The sequence below is a fragment of the Mirounga angustirostris genome, unplaced genomic scaffold (genome assembly GCF_029215605.1).
Source record: "Mirounga angustirostris isolate CCGP_5_RB_7025 unplaced genomic scaffold, mMirAng1.0.hap1 SCAF_9, whole genome shotgun sequence".
Classification (NCBI taxonomy): Eukaryota; Metazoa; Chordata; class Mammalia; order Carnivora; family Phocidae; genus Mirounga; species Mirounga angustirostris.
In genome coordinates, this window is record NW_026991717.1 from 138,819,200 (window position 1) to 138,833,823 (window position 14,624).

Here is a 14,624-nt window from a genome sequence, read left to right on the forward strand (position 1 = left end):
TTGTTTGCTTTGTTTGTGCTCGCTTCGGCAGCACATATACTAAAATTGTTTGCTTTGTTTGTAAAAACTGGGTAAGGACAAACAACCAAAAGGAATTAAGTTCAAGGTAATTGAGATTACAAAGAATATTAAACCGGGTTAAATTGAGTTCATATTTTTAGGGTCAGATAAATGATATACCAGAGTACTTGCAGGTAAAATTGTTGTTTATAGGTTTTGAGAAATCCAAAAAGCACAGTTAATGATAGAAGACTGGAGTCTGGTAAATGTCTGTGTTTGCAGAGAGCAGTTAGATGGGTGACTCTTGGTTGCTAGAAATTGTTAATAATCTATTTTAGAATCTTGTTGGGAGGGCAAAAAGAGAGTTTGTAAATACTTGGGAGAGGAGAGCTGATTCCTTCAAACTGGCAGAGTTTCAACTAAAAAAAGCCAGGTGACATACATGTAATTACTTTCCTTAGAAGTTTACTATACCCTGGTGATGAATGAGGGATTGTTAGACATGGATCCATTCAGGTTTCCTTAGGATGCTGAACGTAATCTCTCTTCCTATCCTAGTAGACACAAGAGATAAATGTACATTGGGTAAGGTCTGTTTGGATGGATTTATATCCAGTCCAATTACCCAAACCAAAATGTTGATTAATGGGTTGATGTCAGCCTGAAGAGAGGTCTTTAGAGATGAGCTACAGGGCTCTGGTCTTGCCCTTACTCTGGTTAGCACTTTCTTATTACCAACTTTAAATATACGAGGCATGCTTCTCAGATTAATCAATGCACTCAAAAGCCGTACTATAAAGAATTGTTAAAGGTTGAAACAATAGGCCAAAACTAACAAGATGTACATTTGCCAGGTTGAATTTACAAAAACTCAATTACGTGTATTTGAGATAAGCAAGACCTGACTTGAAAAAGGATTCTAGAAAGTAATGTTCCATATAAGGAAGTGAAGTATAGAATTTTCCCCAGATTGAGGGAAAGCAATATCTTCGTCTAATGACAAATTGTGGCTCTGCCATTTACAACCTTTGTGAATTAAGCAAGTTGTTTCATGTCTCTTCAGTTCTATTTTCTCCGCGATAAATTGTGAGGATAGGAAAATATAGCTGGCAGGCATACTGTGTCTCAGTGGGCACACAATGGACATGGTGTTGAATATTAGGAATCTCCCTTCCCCATTTGCTATGAAGATCATATAAAAAGTGCTGTTTTCCATTTTGGTTGCTAACGTTTAGGGGTTATCTTGAAACACTAAAAACCATGTTGAGAAAATAGAGATGTTTGTTTACCCTGGAGAAGAGAAGGGAATGGAAAAATTCTCTTCACGTATTCGAAAGGCAATCAGATAAGGGAAGGTTATTTTCAAGGGTTAGAGAGCAAGGTAGGAGCGTCAGAGTGTTGCTGAAAGGTAGAAAAATCAATGTAAGATTAATATAAGAATTAAGGTGAATACTAGTTCTTGATACTCAGCAGTGCCATAGGCTGTCTGGTAAACGATTAACGTCCCATTAATGAAAGTGGCCAGATGAAGGTTAGTGAGTGACCGAATGTTACTGTTAATTAGAATTTCCGTGTTAGGTGAGAAAATTGAGTAGTGACCTTTACTGTTGTTTCCAACTTGTAAGTGTCCATAATTCTAAATTTGAAAATGCATTTATTCTTTCATCATGTAAAATGACATATCCAAAGCACATACCTGAAACATGTTGCTAAAATCCTTTGACATGCTGCTTGTTTATTGAGAGATTTTTTTTTACTTTGTGGAGCTCATAAACGTCTCTGTCATTTTCACAGTAATCATGAGCTGCTAATGAGAAAACCTGTAATCTTAGGGTCTTGTGAAAAAACAAAGAGTAATAGGGAACAGGGTTATAGAACTGATGTAAGAACTTTTTCAGGGGGATGAATGATACAGAGGACTGTTTTTATTCTATTTGTGTACGTTTATTTTCACTTCCTCTCATGTATTGTTGATTTGGCCCCAGAGTCTAAAGGCACCTACGCTGGATCATTAGCATGGGGTTTGACCACTGACAGCAAGGCCAAACAGGCTTGAATCTGTCTGTGGCTTACCCACTGGGGGACTGGGATTGTCTTCCATTTGTGCTTCACCCTCACTGGGTCCGAACCCTTGTCCTCACTCTGCCCCTGTCGTCTCAGTGGGTGTCTTGGCACTCTACTTCCCAGTGGAATTTTAGGATTTATTTCCTCCCCCTTAAATGAGTTTTTCCCAATATCTTCCTCAAACTTTTCCTTCCCTCTGTCTCAGAGAAAGAGCTTCCTTCCTGAGGTTAACTTTTTTACCTATGCTTTTTATGATCCCTTGGCCAGTGAACCCCTCAGTGGCTTATTCAGCCTCTAGTGGCTCTTTCCCTTCTTGCTTCAGACATCCTTCCTTCTTTATGCTGAATAAACAAGAATAACCTGTTTCATAGCTTATTCATTCCTTGCCCCTTGTAGTCTTCTGCCCCACTGCACTTCTGCAAAGATTCTGCTATTTGTGCATGTGTGTGTGTCTGCTTTATTGAGATGGTTCACATACCATACAAATCACCTGTTTGAAATAGTGTGCAAGTCAGTGGCCTTCAGTACAGAGTTGTGCAGCCATTACTACAGTGGACTTTGACGGTCTCCAAGAACTAATCACCAATGTAACCTTTCCTTATTTCTTGTTTCTCTAGCATTTGTCACTGTTGCCTGCCACATCTGGGTTACGGTCAGTATCCCTTGGTTTCTCTTGCAATTGAAGTTGCAAATTTCCCACCTCTTTGACCATTCCTTCCCTTTCTTTCCTTTGGTGATTCTTCTGCTTTCTCAAGTTCTGTCCCAGACCCCATCCGTTTTCACTCTCCAGCCCTCTACCTGTGACCATGACTTTAATTGTCAGTTCTGTATAGATGAATCCCAAATAGATGTGTTCTTTCCAGATTTCAACAGTCCTGTTTATCTGATGCGTATTTCCATACAAATGTCTTACACGTTCTTCAAACCTAATATTTTTGGAACCAAAATTCTTCTCCCCGCCCCAGGTCCCCCCCATCAAAACTAACCCCTTCTCTTCCCACTTTTCTTTTTAGTATGACCCTTTCCATCAGGCAAACAAACTTGAAATCATCTCTTGCCACTTTTTTTGCCTCACAGCCAGTTGTGGTGCTTCCTCTTTTACTCAACACTATGTTGTGGGGACAAGCCCTCATCATTTCTTGAACAGCTACTATAGTCTCCTAGCTGGTCTTCCTCCTGCAGATCTCCAAACAGCCTCCACTTCATCTCTCTCTCCCCTTACCAGGCCTTATTATTTTTCATGGCACTTGCCACTCCCTGACAAGTAATCACATATTTGTTTCTCTTAGTCTCTACCACTACAACATAAACTTGTGGTAGGGCAAAGACCTGGCCTCTCGTTTCCTGCTGTGTCATATCGGCCTGGCTCATAGTAAATAATAAATATTTGAATGAATAACTACATGGAGAACTGTTGGGTTAATATATCTTAAAGTAGGTATTCCCTACTAGTGTACCATGAATAAATTACAGATAGTTTGAGATATTGATTCCCTCAAGCCAATTGGCCAGTTGCTTTCTGCTCCGCAAGAATGTGTATTATGAATGTTTGTTACTATTATTAATAATGAAAAACCAGAAATATCTCAAATGTTCATTCACAGTAGAATGGATAAGTAAATTGTGTTTTATTCATAGAATGGAATACTGTACAACAGCATTTCTGAACTTCAACACTGTTGATATTTTGGATCAGTTAATTCCTTTTGGGGGATTGTTCTGTGCCTTGTAGAATGTTTGGCAACATTCCTGGCCTCTACCCACCAGAAGCCAGCAGCAGCTCCCTAGTTATGACAACCAAAACTGTCTCTAGACATTGACAAATGTCCCTGGGGCTCAAATTCGCCCCTGAAAACCAGAACGAATGAATGAATAGTGCTTTATGCAACAAGGATAAACTCCACAAACATAATGTTGAGCAAAAAAGGCAGTTGTGACAGAGTGATACTCTATCATTCCACGGTCCTTCAGAAACCTGCAAGACTAGTTGCTGGGAGTAGAGGTCAAGATAGTGGTTATCTTTGGGGGGATCATGATTAGAAGAGGAGTGAGGAGAATGCCCGGGATGTTGGTAATATTCTGCTTCTCAGCAGGATGGTGTTACACAAGTGTATTCACTTTGTGAAAATTAGTAAACCATACACTTAAAATTTTCTTTCTGTATGCTATAATGCAATTACACATTGTTTGAATTTATAAAATCATAAGCAAGCACATAAACAAGCATTCTTTGGCTGCTGAGAGATTCTGATCCAGAGGGGATAAGGAGGATGGTCTGTTAAGTAGTCTTACCTGAGTCTCTCCCCCTTTTCATGAAGTGAAAGAAGAGTACAGGGACCACCTGTTTACCTGTGGTCCAGACTAAAAAAAAGAAGAAGAAGAAGGTAGCGGGAGGGGAAGAATGAAGCGGGGGAAATCGGAGGGGTAGACGAACCATGAGAGACGATGGACTCTGAAAAACAAACTGAGGGTTCTAGAGGGGAGGGGGGTGGGAGGATGGGTTAGCCTGGTGGTGGGTATTGAGGAGGGCACGTTCTGCATGGAGCACTGGGTGTTATGCACAAACAATGAATCATGGAACACTACATCTAAAACTAATGATGTAATGTATGGGGATTAACATAAGAATAAAAAAATAAAAATAAAAATACCTTTGGTCCAGACTGGACACCTGGTAACGTTTTACCACCTTTACTACTTGAGCCTGTGTTTTAGCTGAACCATTTGAAAGTAAATTGCAGACATGATACTTTATGCCTAAATACCTCATTCAGCCTGAGAATAGTCATTTTCGTATATAATCACAATATCATTATTACCGCTAAGAAAATTAACAGTCCCTAATACCCTCTAATATACAGTCCATATCAAAATTTCTCTACTTGTTCAAAATTTCTTTTCTAGTTTTTTTTTTCTTTAAAAAACAAGGATCTAATCAAGGTTCACACATTAGTTTGAACGTTATGCCTTTGTAGTCTTTCAAATCTAGGACAGTTCCTCCCATCTTCTTATTTTTTCATGACATTGACTTTTTTGAAGCAACCAGGTCAGTTGTCTGGTAGAGTGTCACATTTCTGGATGTGACGAATAGTTTCCTTGTGCCATTTAACTTGTTCTTCTACTCCCAGTATTTACTGTAAACTAGAAGTTCGGTTTAACCAAGTTAGCTTGCTTGGATTTAGCTTAAGCTTTCTGGAGGTAAGAATACTACACAGGTGGTTGATTTTTATTTCATATCGCATCATATCAGGAAGCCACAGAATAGCAGGTTTTCACCCTGTTAGTGATGCCAGGCTTGACTTTTTGTTAAGGTAAAGGTACTTTTTTCTACAATAATTAATACCAGTGCTAGCAAAGTAGACTCATGGATCTTTTACAATCAATCCTTGTTGTTTTTCTTTATAATATTCCAATTCCCTGATTTTGTCCAGTGAGAGCTGACGCTGCCTCTTGTGTCTTTTTATAAGCTTCCATTCGCCTGAGCACATCCCAGGCAGACCCCTACCCCAGACAGGGAGAATGGAGACCTGGTTCCTTTTAGAGGGTAACTAAGATGTGCACCCTGATGTGTTCCTGACTAAAGGAGTGTCATTGCTTCTAGATACTTCCAGTGGACAGAGCTAGGATATATTTTAACCATGATTTATTTTTATATTTTCAATTAAAATTCAGCATTAAAGATTTTACTTAACCTTTGATCTTGTGCACTGAACTGAAAATCTTGATTCCTAACAACATTAACATTTATATATCTTTGCTTTATCCTACAATACACACACACACACACACAAAATTATTTGACAAAACTGTTTGACAGTTAACAGTATTAATGCCAGAACTAACAAAACATTACTGGAGAAGTTTAAGATTTCTTTGCAGTTCTTTAGTCCTTAGAATATATCTCACTCAGGATGGAACAAGATCAGGAATTACTTATAATGATTTTCTGGTGGTTATGTTTCCTGTTTGCTATACACTGGGCTTCTTTTCAGTTTTAGGATTTGCTTTTTTTATTTTTATTTTTATTTTTTATTTTTTATTTTTTTTTAAAGATTTTATTTATTTGACAGAGCACAAGTAGAGGGAGAGAGAGGGAGAAGCAGGTTCCCTACTGAGCAAGGAGCCCGATATGGGACTCGATCCCAGGACCCTGGCATCATGACCTGGGCCGAAGGCAGCCGCTTAACCGACTGAGCCACCCAGGCGTCCCTGCTTTTTTTTTTTTTTAGTTAAGTTCATGAATGTGTTAAATATTTACATGATTTGAAAGTCAAAGTTGCAGGGTGCCTGGGTGGCTCAGTCGTTAAGCGTCTGCCTTCGGCTCAGGTCATGATCCTGGGGTCCCGGGATCGAGTCCCACATCGGGCTCCCTGCTCGGCAGGAAGCCTGCTTCTCCCTCTCCCACTCCCCCTGCTTGTGTTCCTGCTCTCGCTATCTCTCTCTGTCAAATAAATAAAATCTTTTAAAAAAAAAAAAGAAAGTCAAAGTTGCAGAAGGACTCCTGAGTCAACCTGAAAGAGCTGCTTCCAGTGGCTGTAGCTGGAGTAGTTTGGGCAGCAAAATAAATAATGATAGTATTGGATTATAACTCAAAGAATAAAACAAATACTAATGAGTCCATACTAATATAAATACATGATTGAATAAATGAGGGAGAAGGAACAGATCTTTCTTACAGAAGAAATCCAAATAATGTTGAAGGAAGGAAGGAAATAGAAAGTCACCATTGGAACACCATGATAATTGTTGCAGGCAAGATCCTTCAATGAATGCTAAAATTAATGGGCAAAACTTTAAGAAAAACAGGTAATTTGCTTAGTATTTTGTATTGCAAAATATTTTCTCTGAGACACTAATTACTGTAGTAATAATAACCTATGTCCCCACATTCTTTGATACCCCTCTTTCTAGGAGATGTAGCCTAATTCCTTTCCCTCGATAGTGGGCTAGACTTTGTGATTCGTTTGTAAGGAATATGGCAAGGAGAAAGTAATGACTTTCAGTGCGAAACTGGGCACAACCCCATCTTCACCAAGTGCTCGTGGTTCATATCAGACACACCTAAACCAGAGACATTTCAGTCAGCCTAGGTACTCTTCAAAACTGGCGAGCTCATGAAAAAACAGGAAAGACTGAGAAACTGTTACTAGAAGATACTAAGGAAATATGGCTCCTAAATGCAGTGTGGCATCCTGGATTAGATCCCGGAACAGAAAAGGGATTTTTTGAAAAACTCAAAATTTGAGTGAAGGCTGTAGTTGATAATGTACCAAAATTAATGTCTTAGTTTTGGTAAATGTACTGTGGCTGTGTAAGATGTTAACGTTGGAGGAAGCAGAGTGAAGGGTACACGAGAATTCTCTCCTATCTTTATAACTCGTCTGTAAATCTATAATTATTTTCAAATAAAAGATTTCTTAAAAAGTCAAAGATGGGGCGCCTGGGTGGCTCAGTTGGTTAAGCGACTGCCTTCGGCTCAGGTCATGATCCTGGAGTCCCTGGATCGAGTCCTGCATCGGGCTCCCTGCTCGGCAGGGAGTCTGCTTCTCCCTCTGACCCTCCCCCCTCTCATGTGCTCTCTCTCATTCTCTCTCTCAAATAAATAAATAAAATCTTTAAAAAAAAAAAAAAAGTCAAAGATGTGTAAAAAGGGATACCCAGAGAAGTATTGCCCACATCCCTGTCCTTTCCATTCTCTTCTTCCCTGTTCCCTGTTGGTAACCTTTTTTTTAAATTAGTTTAAAAAAACAGAGATGTCTGTTCCATCTCTCCTCTTTTCTTACATGTATACTAACGTACTGTGTACAGTGTCTTGTATCTCGCTGATCCTGGAAATGTCTCCTTACTAGTACTTAAAGAAAGGTTTTTTTCAGTCTTTTTTTATACCTGCATGGTACATCATTAGTGTTAATGTTAACTATATTTTATTCAACCAGTGCCCTATTGAGGGACATTTGGGTTGTTTACAGTTTTTGCTATTATAAATGGCATTTTTGTGAATAATCTTTTGCACACGTTGTTTCATACTTGTAACGGTATTTTCAGAGTGAATTTTTCGAAGTGGGATTACTAAGTAAAAGAGCAAATGCATATGCAGTTTTGTTAAATATTGCCAAATTCCCCTCTGTGAGAGTTGTTCCATTTTGTATTCCCACCAGCACTATATGAGATCGCCTCCTTCTCCCTGGCCTTGCCAACATAGTATATAGTCACGCTTTTAGATTTTCTGCCAACTGAGAGTTGAGAAATGTATCTCAGTATGACATCTGACTATGAACTCTTCATATTTACTGAGCATCTGATTGTGCACTTTCCATATTTACCTAGGCTTTAGGTAACTGACCTGCCCCAACCCACAGTGATTGCCTAGTTCTGCAACACAGCCAAGTACAAACTAGTGGAAGAAGATTGCTTTTTTCCTGATACTTAATTTTTTCCTTTTGGAGGAAAGGTCAGATTTTTAGGGTTCCCAGGTATGAGGAAGAGGAGGGATGCACTCAGCCCTGCCACGTCACCTTTCCCACCAGAAATGAAGCGACACACAGAAGAGGTTAGGCTTCCAGATTAATTGATGCCTCTGGCCCAGACTCTAGCTAGTGAACTGCTACTTTCTTGCTAAGCAGACCAACCTGGTTCTAGCTGCCTCTTTAAAATCCTTGACCTGGGGGCCCAGCTGCGGGGCGGAGGCACTGGGCAGGGAGCGGCAGGGCCAGGAGCGGGCGCTGGATCCGAGCCGAGCCAGAGTGGGCGATGCAGGCCGGCGTGGCGAGCAGCCACCATGTTGGTGTTTGGGAAACTGTTCAGGGCAGGAGGTGGCAAGGCCAGCAAGGGTGGCCCGACCCCTCAGGATGCCATCCAGCGGCTGTGGGACACGGAGGAGATGCTAAGTAAGAAGCAGGAATTCCTGGAGATGAAGATTGAGCACGAGCTGACCGCCACCAAGAAGCACAGCACCAAAAGCAAGCGCAAACTAGAACAAATATAGAATTATTTGGAACCACAAAAGACTTGAATAACCAGAGCGATCTTGAGAAAGAACAAAGCCAGAGGCATCACACTTCCTGATTTCAAACTGTACTACAAAGCTGTAGTGATGAAAACAATGTGGTATTGGCATAAAAACATAGATCAATGGACTAGAATAGAGAGCCCAGAAATAAATCCACAAATTGGCCAAATATATGGTCAACTAATTTTTTTTTTTTTAGGATTTTGTTTTGTTAGAGAGAGAGCGAGAGAGGGAGTTCGGGCAGAGGGGGTGGGAGGGGGAGAGGCAGGCTTCCTGGGCGGTGGGGGGGGCTCGGTCCCAGGATCCTGGGATCATGGCCTGGGCCAAAGGCAGATGCTTGACGACTGAGCCACCCAGGCGCCCCTGTGGTCAATTAATTTATGACAGAAGAGGCAAGAGTATATAATGGAGAAAGGACAGTTGGGGAAACTGGACCGCTACATGCAAAAGAAGGAAATTGCACCACTATTGACACCACATACAAAAATGAACTCAAGGGATTAAAGACCTGAATGTGAGATTTGAATCCATAAAACTCCTGGAAGAGAACGTGAGTGGTAATCTCCTTGAGATTGGTCTTAGTGATGTTTTTTTGGATCAGACTCCAAAGGCAAGGACAACAAAAGCAAAAATAAACAAATGAGACTGCATCAAACTAAAACACTTCTTCATACTGAAGGACGCCATCAACAAAACGAAAAGGCAACCTACTGAATGGGAGAAGATATTTGCAAATCATGTATCTGTTAAGGGGTTAATATTCAAAATATATAAAGAACTCCTACAACTCTTAACAAAAAAAAAAAAAAACCTACCTGATTAAAAGATGGGCAAAGGACCTGAATAGACATTTTTCCAAAGAAGGTATCTAGGTAGCAATAGGCACATGAAAAGATGCTCAACATCACTGATGATCAGTGAAATGCAAATCAAAACCACAGTGAGATATCACCTCACACCTGTCATAATGGCTGTTATCAAAAAGACAAGAAATAACAATTGTTGGTAAGGATATGAAGAAAAGGGAGCCCTCGTGCACTATTGGTGGGAATGTAAATTGGTAAAAACACTTTTGGAAAACAGTATGGAAATTCCTCAAAAAATTAAATATAGAGGGGGCGCCTGGGTGGCTTAGGCGGTTGGGCGTCTGCCTTCGGCTCAGGTCATGGTCCCGGATTCTGGGATCAGGCCCCACATTGGGCTCGCTGCTCTGTGGGGGGCCTGCTTCTCCCTCTCCCTTTGCCTGCCACTCCCCCTGCTTGTGCTCTCTCTCTGTCAAGGAAATGAATAAATCTTTTAAAAAATTTTAAAATAATAAATAAAATAAAATCCTTGACCTATTTGAAAATTGCTATTCTCTGATCACATTTACAGTTTACATATGCCAGTGTCCTCTTGATGAGAGTCCTTGTTTTTTATTTTCTTTTCTCAACATGACGCTTTTTTTAAGCTTTTCCATTTGCGCACGTGCACGAGAGAGAGTGTGTGCATGCATGCGTGCGTGTGCACAAGCAGGGTGAGGGGCAGAAAGAGAGAGAGAATCTTAAGCAGACTTCCTGCTGAGCATGAAGCCTGACATGGGGCTCGGTCTCATGACCCGAGATCATGACCTCAGATGAAAGCAAGAGTCGGACACCTAACCGACTGAGGTACCCAGGCACCCCAACATGACACTTCTAGAAAATCTGTTTATTCTGAAAGAAAAAAGGATGAGAAAGCTAGAACATATTAAAGGAACTCCCTTCTTCCTTGTGGACCACCTCCCTCCACCCGCTCCCTCAAAATCACTGCACCCACACCTGATTTATACTGCTCAGTTCAGTGAACTCATGCAGATGTGAAATCATCTGATCTGGTGGCTTATCTCCGTGAAATGAAGTAAACCAAAAAACCAAAATTTTGATTGGGTGGTGAATGGAAGAGATGGATAATTTTAAAGCATAAGTCTTTTTAGGGGGTTAGGACAGGCCTGGGTTTTACTGAAGAATGGAACCTAGGCCAGCGTGAGGGGATTGGGTCTACTGAAGAAAGGCAGAAAGGAATGTAAGACAGAAATGCTCTTCCTTTTAAACTACATGAAATTTGGAATTTATTATCCTGTGGGTCACTTAGGTGTTAAATTGGCTTTGGAGGTAAACCTGGGCTTTTATCAGTCATTCAGTAGTATTGCCGCTCTGGGAAATTTTTATCCAAAATCAAGTATAACCTGTGACTGTAGACTGTTTATAATGATTGGGATTGTTTAATATGGAAAATTCCTTTCCAACTTTGCTGCTGCTTCTCTTTCTCTTAGGATTCTAACATTTTCAGAAAATCTTTTGGAAAGAACAAGTCTACTTCAATAAATGAAGGAGAATAAAGAAAATTCAAGCCCTTCAGTAACCTCAGCAAACCTGGACCACACAAAACCATGTTGGTACTGGGATAAGAAAGACTTGGCTCATACACCCTCGCAGTTGGAAGGACTTGATCCAGCCACTGAGGCCCGGTACCGCCGAGAGGGGGCTCGGTTCATCTTCGATGTGGGCACACGCTTGGGACTGTATCCTGAGTCTCCCTGGAATCTGTTACAGATAGGCTCCCCACTACCACCACTGAGAATTAAGTTAGATACTACAGACAAAGTATATAGTACTGTCTCTACTAAACAGCTCTTAGATATTTTTATTTAAATGTTATTTCTCATTTACTTGGCTCTTCAGGGGTTTTCTGTTTCCCATTCATCATTTAAATGTGTAGAGTTAGCCATTGAGTGAGTGGCCACCAGGCCTAGTGACCATAGATAGTGGAAGCGTACCTAAAGGAAGGTGAAGCCCTGCCTTGTTATAAGTATAAACTTCAACTTGATAATTCCTGTGTCAGAGTTCTGACACCCTGAGATCCCCATCTGCCTGCTTGGCCACTGATAGTGTATGCTTTAACACTGATTTTGTTGTTATTGTTTGTCTTTATTTTTCCACTTTTAACTAAGAACATAACCTGTAAAAATTCTTGGTAAAGTCCTTAACCAGAACAACAGACACTATGATACCCTGGCAACTGGAATAATTTATTTTCATCGCTTCTATATGTTTCATTCCTTCAAGCAATTCCCAAGATATGTAAGTGTTTGAATTTTATTATAATTCTCTATCATGTGTTATATTTTCACACAGTTTAGTGGACTGGTTATAGTCTCTTTTTATTCTGTTTTCCAGGAAGTATTTATTTTTTATATAATACATGCTATCTCTAAGCAATCAAGTTTGAATTTTTTGTTTTTTCCAATTAACTGTATTTAAATCTTCTTTTATTTAGGCCACTGTGGACCATAATCATATTGCACTTTGTGTGGAATTTACTTCCTTCTTACCTTTCACAAGATAAATTTGGGCTTATAATTGAAACCCCCCAAAAAAGGCCAAGATGAAAGAGAAGTTCCTTATGCCATATCACTCATTCTTCAGTTACTCCTTAAACATGCCATATGTCTTATACTCTTTGGGAGAGTCAGTCAGGGAACCTGCCTCAAGTAGCCAGGATCGATGGTATGACATGTATAAAACACACAGTCAGTAGTGAAGCCATAGGAGAGGTAAGGAAGGAAGGCTGGAGCAGTCAAAGGAGAGATTAATTACATCTTAGAGGGATCAGGGAAAATGCCAGCAAGGAGTTGCCAGCAGTTAGTTAAGTAGGGCTTAGACATGCCTAAATGGGACAGAGTAGTTAGTCCAACAGAAGCTGGCATGAGCAGAGACACCAGGAAGCGTGCTGTTTGATGTCATCCCAGCCAGAGGGTCCATTTGGGAGGACGGGAATGGTGGAAAGGTAAGCTGGAATGGCCCATAGTGAGCCTTGAAAGCCAGACCAGGGAAATCTGACTTTAGTAGGTAGATTGTGAAGTTACCAAAGGGTTTCATGAGGAAGATGACAGAAGTCTTACCAGGGAATTCATCTCCTGGGGATCTTCCTCTTAAGATTTTACCGAGCTTTGTACACGTCTTCCACGCTAATTTGTGAAGTTCTAGAGGAAGGAGCCTGTAGCAGAATCATCTTGCTGCCCCGGCACAGCGTCTGACATGCACTGCACTCGGGGTCCCATGGAGAGAGGGGCGCGCCGGGGAGGCCGGCACAGAGAACAGCCAGAAGCCAAGCAGTGAGAAGGCCAGTGGTGTAAGGATGTGCATGTGGATCCAGGCAGCTGGAGCGGGGAGAGAGAGTGTGGGCAGTGGTGTCGAGATGGGCTCCACAGGACAAGCATTTAATTGTGCTCTTTTTCTGCAGCAAAGCTCACTATTCAGGGAGCCATTATCTTTAAGACTGCAATGTAAGATGAAAGTTTGTTCCTATGGTTCTTTTCCTTTCTGGCATCTAGCTTACATGATGTTTTCTTTAGAAAATTAGATTTAAAATAATTTATGAAGCCAAATTGGGAAGGCCAAAAATCCTTGCTTGTTTCTCCATGAGTCCTTGTTAACAGTATCTCAAGAACTTTTGTTTCCCTTTTAGGTGACGGGAGCGTGTTGTCTCTTTCTGGCTGGGAAAGTAGAAGAAACGCCCAAGAAATGTAAAGATATCATCAAAACAGCTCGTATTTTATTAAATGATGTACAATTTGGCCAATTTGGAGATGACCCAAAGGTAAGAATCTTAACTTCCTGCCCTCAAATCTTAATTCTTCATGGTAGTATTATGGTAAAGTTCCTTATGTGGCCCCTAGATCTGCCAGTCCCCTGAGCCCTGACAGGGCCCTATGCAGAAGGTACTCGTGCTTGCTTCTGTCAGAGAGGAAGGAAGATAATGTGGCCTACGTTTAGGTAGCACTTGCTAATGCACACGCCTCCCTCGTTCTGAGTATGTTCGGGGGCTATAGCACGTTGGATATGAGCAGAAATCCTCTTGTCACCACCAGCACTCCTAGACCCTGAAGCGGTTCGGTTTCTTTGGTTCAGCAGTGATGGCAAGGCCCGATCTCCATCCAGCTTCCGGGCAGGCAGAAAGTACAGATGATAGACGGACATGCACTTGTGTGTGCTTATGCTATGTGTCTTTTTGCTTCCTGAGAATATTGGCAAGTATTAACATTCGCTGCTATTTTCAGACACCGTGTTGCTATTGGACGTACCATCCATCCTGTCCCTTCCCCACACTCCCTGACAGTGTCAGGAAATGGTACTAAAATAGTTGTACACATGCTTTTATTAGGTCTAAAAAGGCCACTCTCAGAGCCCGGGGGCAGCTTTCGCCACCCCAACTCTTGCCAGGGTCCCCCCATTGTAACCCTTATGGCACCTGTGTATCATGCTTCACAACATTGATCACAGCTGGTAGTGAGATAGATTTTAATCAAATAATCACACAAAGAGCTCGCCCCTTCTCAACTGTAAGATCTGTGAGAGCAAAGACCCTGTCTGTCTTGCCTGGCGCCTGGTGCAGAGGCTGGGCGGAGTAGGCAGTCCGCAGCTACTTGTTGACTGAACGACAGACTCGAACAGCACAGGTAGGGCAGAGCTCACCAGGGCAGGGGCGTCCAGCCCCATCCAGTCTTGCTTTTCCTCCCTCGCTGCTACTG

General features: G+C 41.3%; 1 protein-coding gene across 4 annotated transcripts in view; it reads left to right on the forward strand.

Moving 5' to 3' along the window:
* Positions 1 to 14,624, forward strand: part of CCNK (cyclin K) — a 29,229-nt gene that overhangs the window by 1,564 nt on the left and 13,041 nt on the right. For 3 of the 4 annotated variants that reach the window (XM_064571553.1, XM_045901503.3, XM_064571554.1), the window contains 3 exons: positions 11,367 to 11,615; positions 12,093 to 12,174; positions 13,562 to 13,693. In XM_064571553.1, coding sequence (XP_064427623.1) covers positions 11,419 to 11,615; positions 12,093 to 12,174; positions 13,562 to 13,693 — 411 coding nt within the window. In that variant the 5' untranslated portion in view covers positions 11,367 to 11,418. Of the gene's footprint in view, positions 1 to 2,681; positions 2,717 to 11,366; positions 11,616 to 12,092; positions 12,175 to 13,561; positions 13,694 to 14,624 lie in introns of all 4 variants that reach the window. The other variant, XM_064571555.1, reaches the window with a different exon arrangement.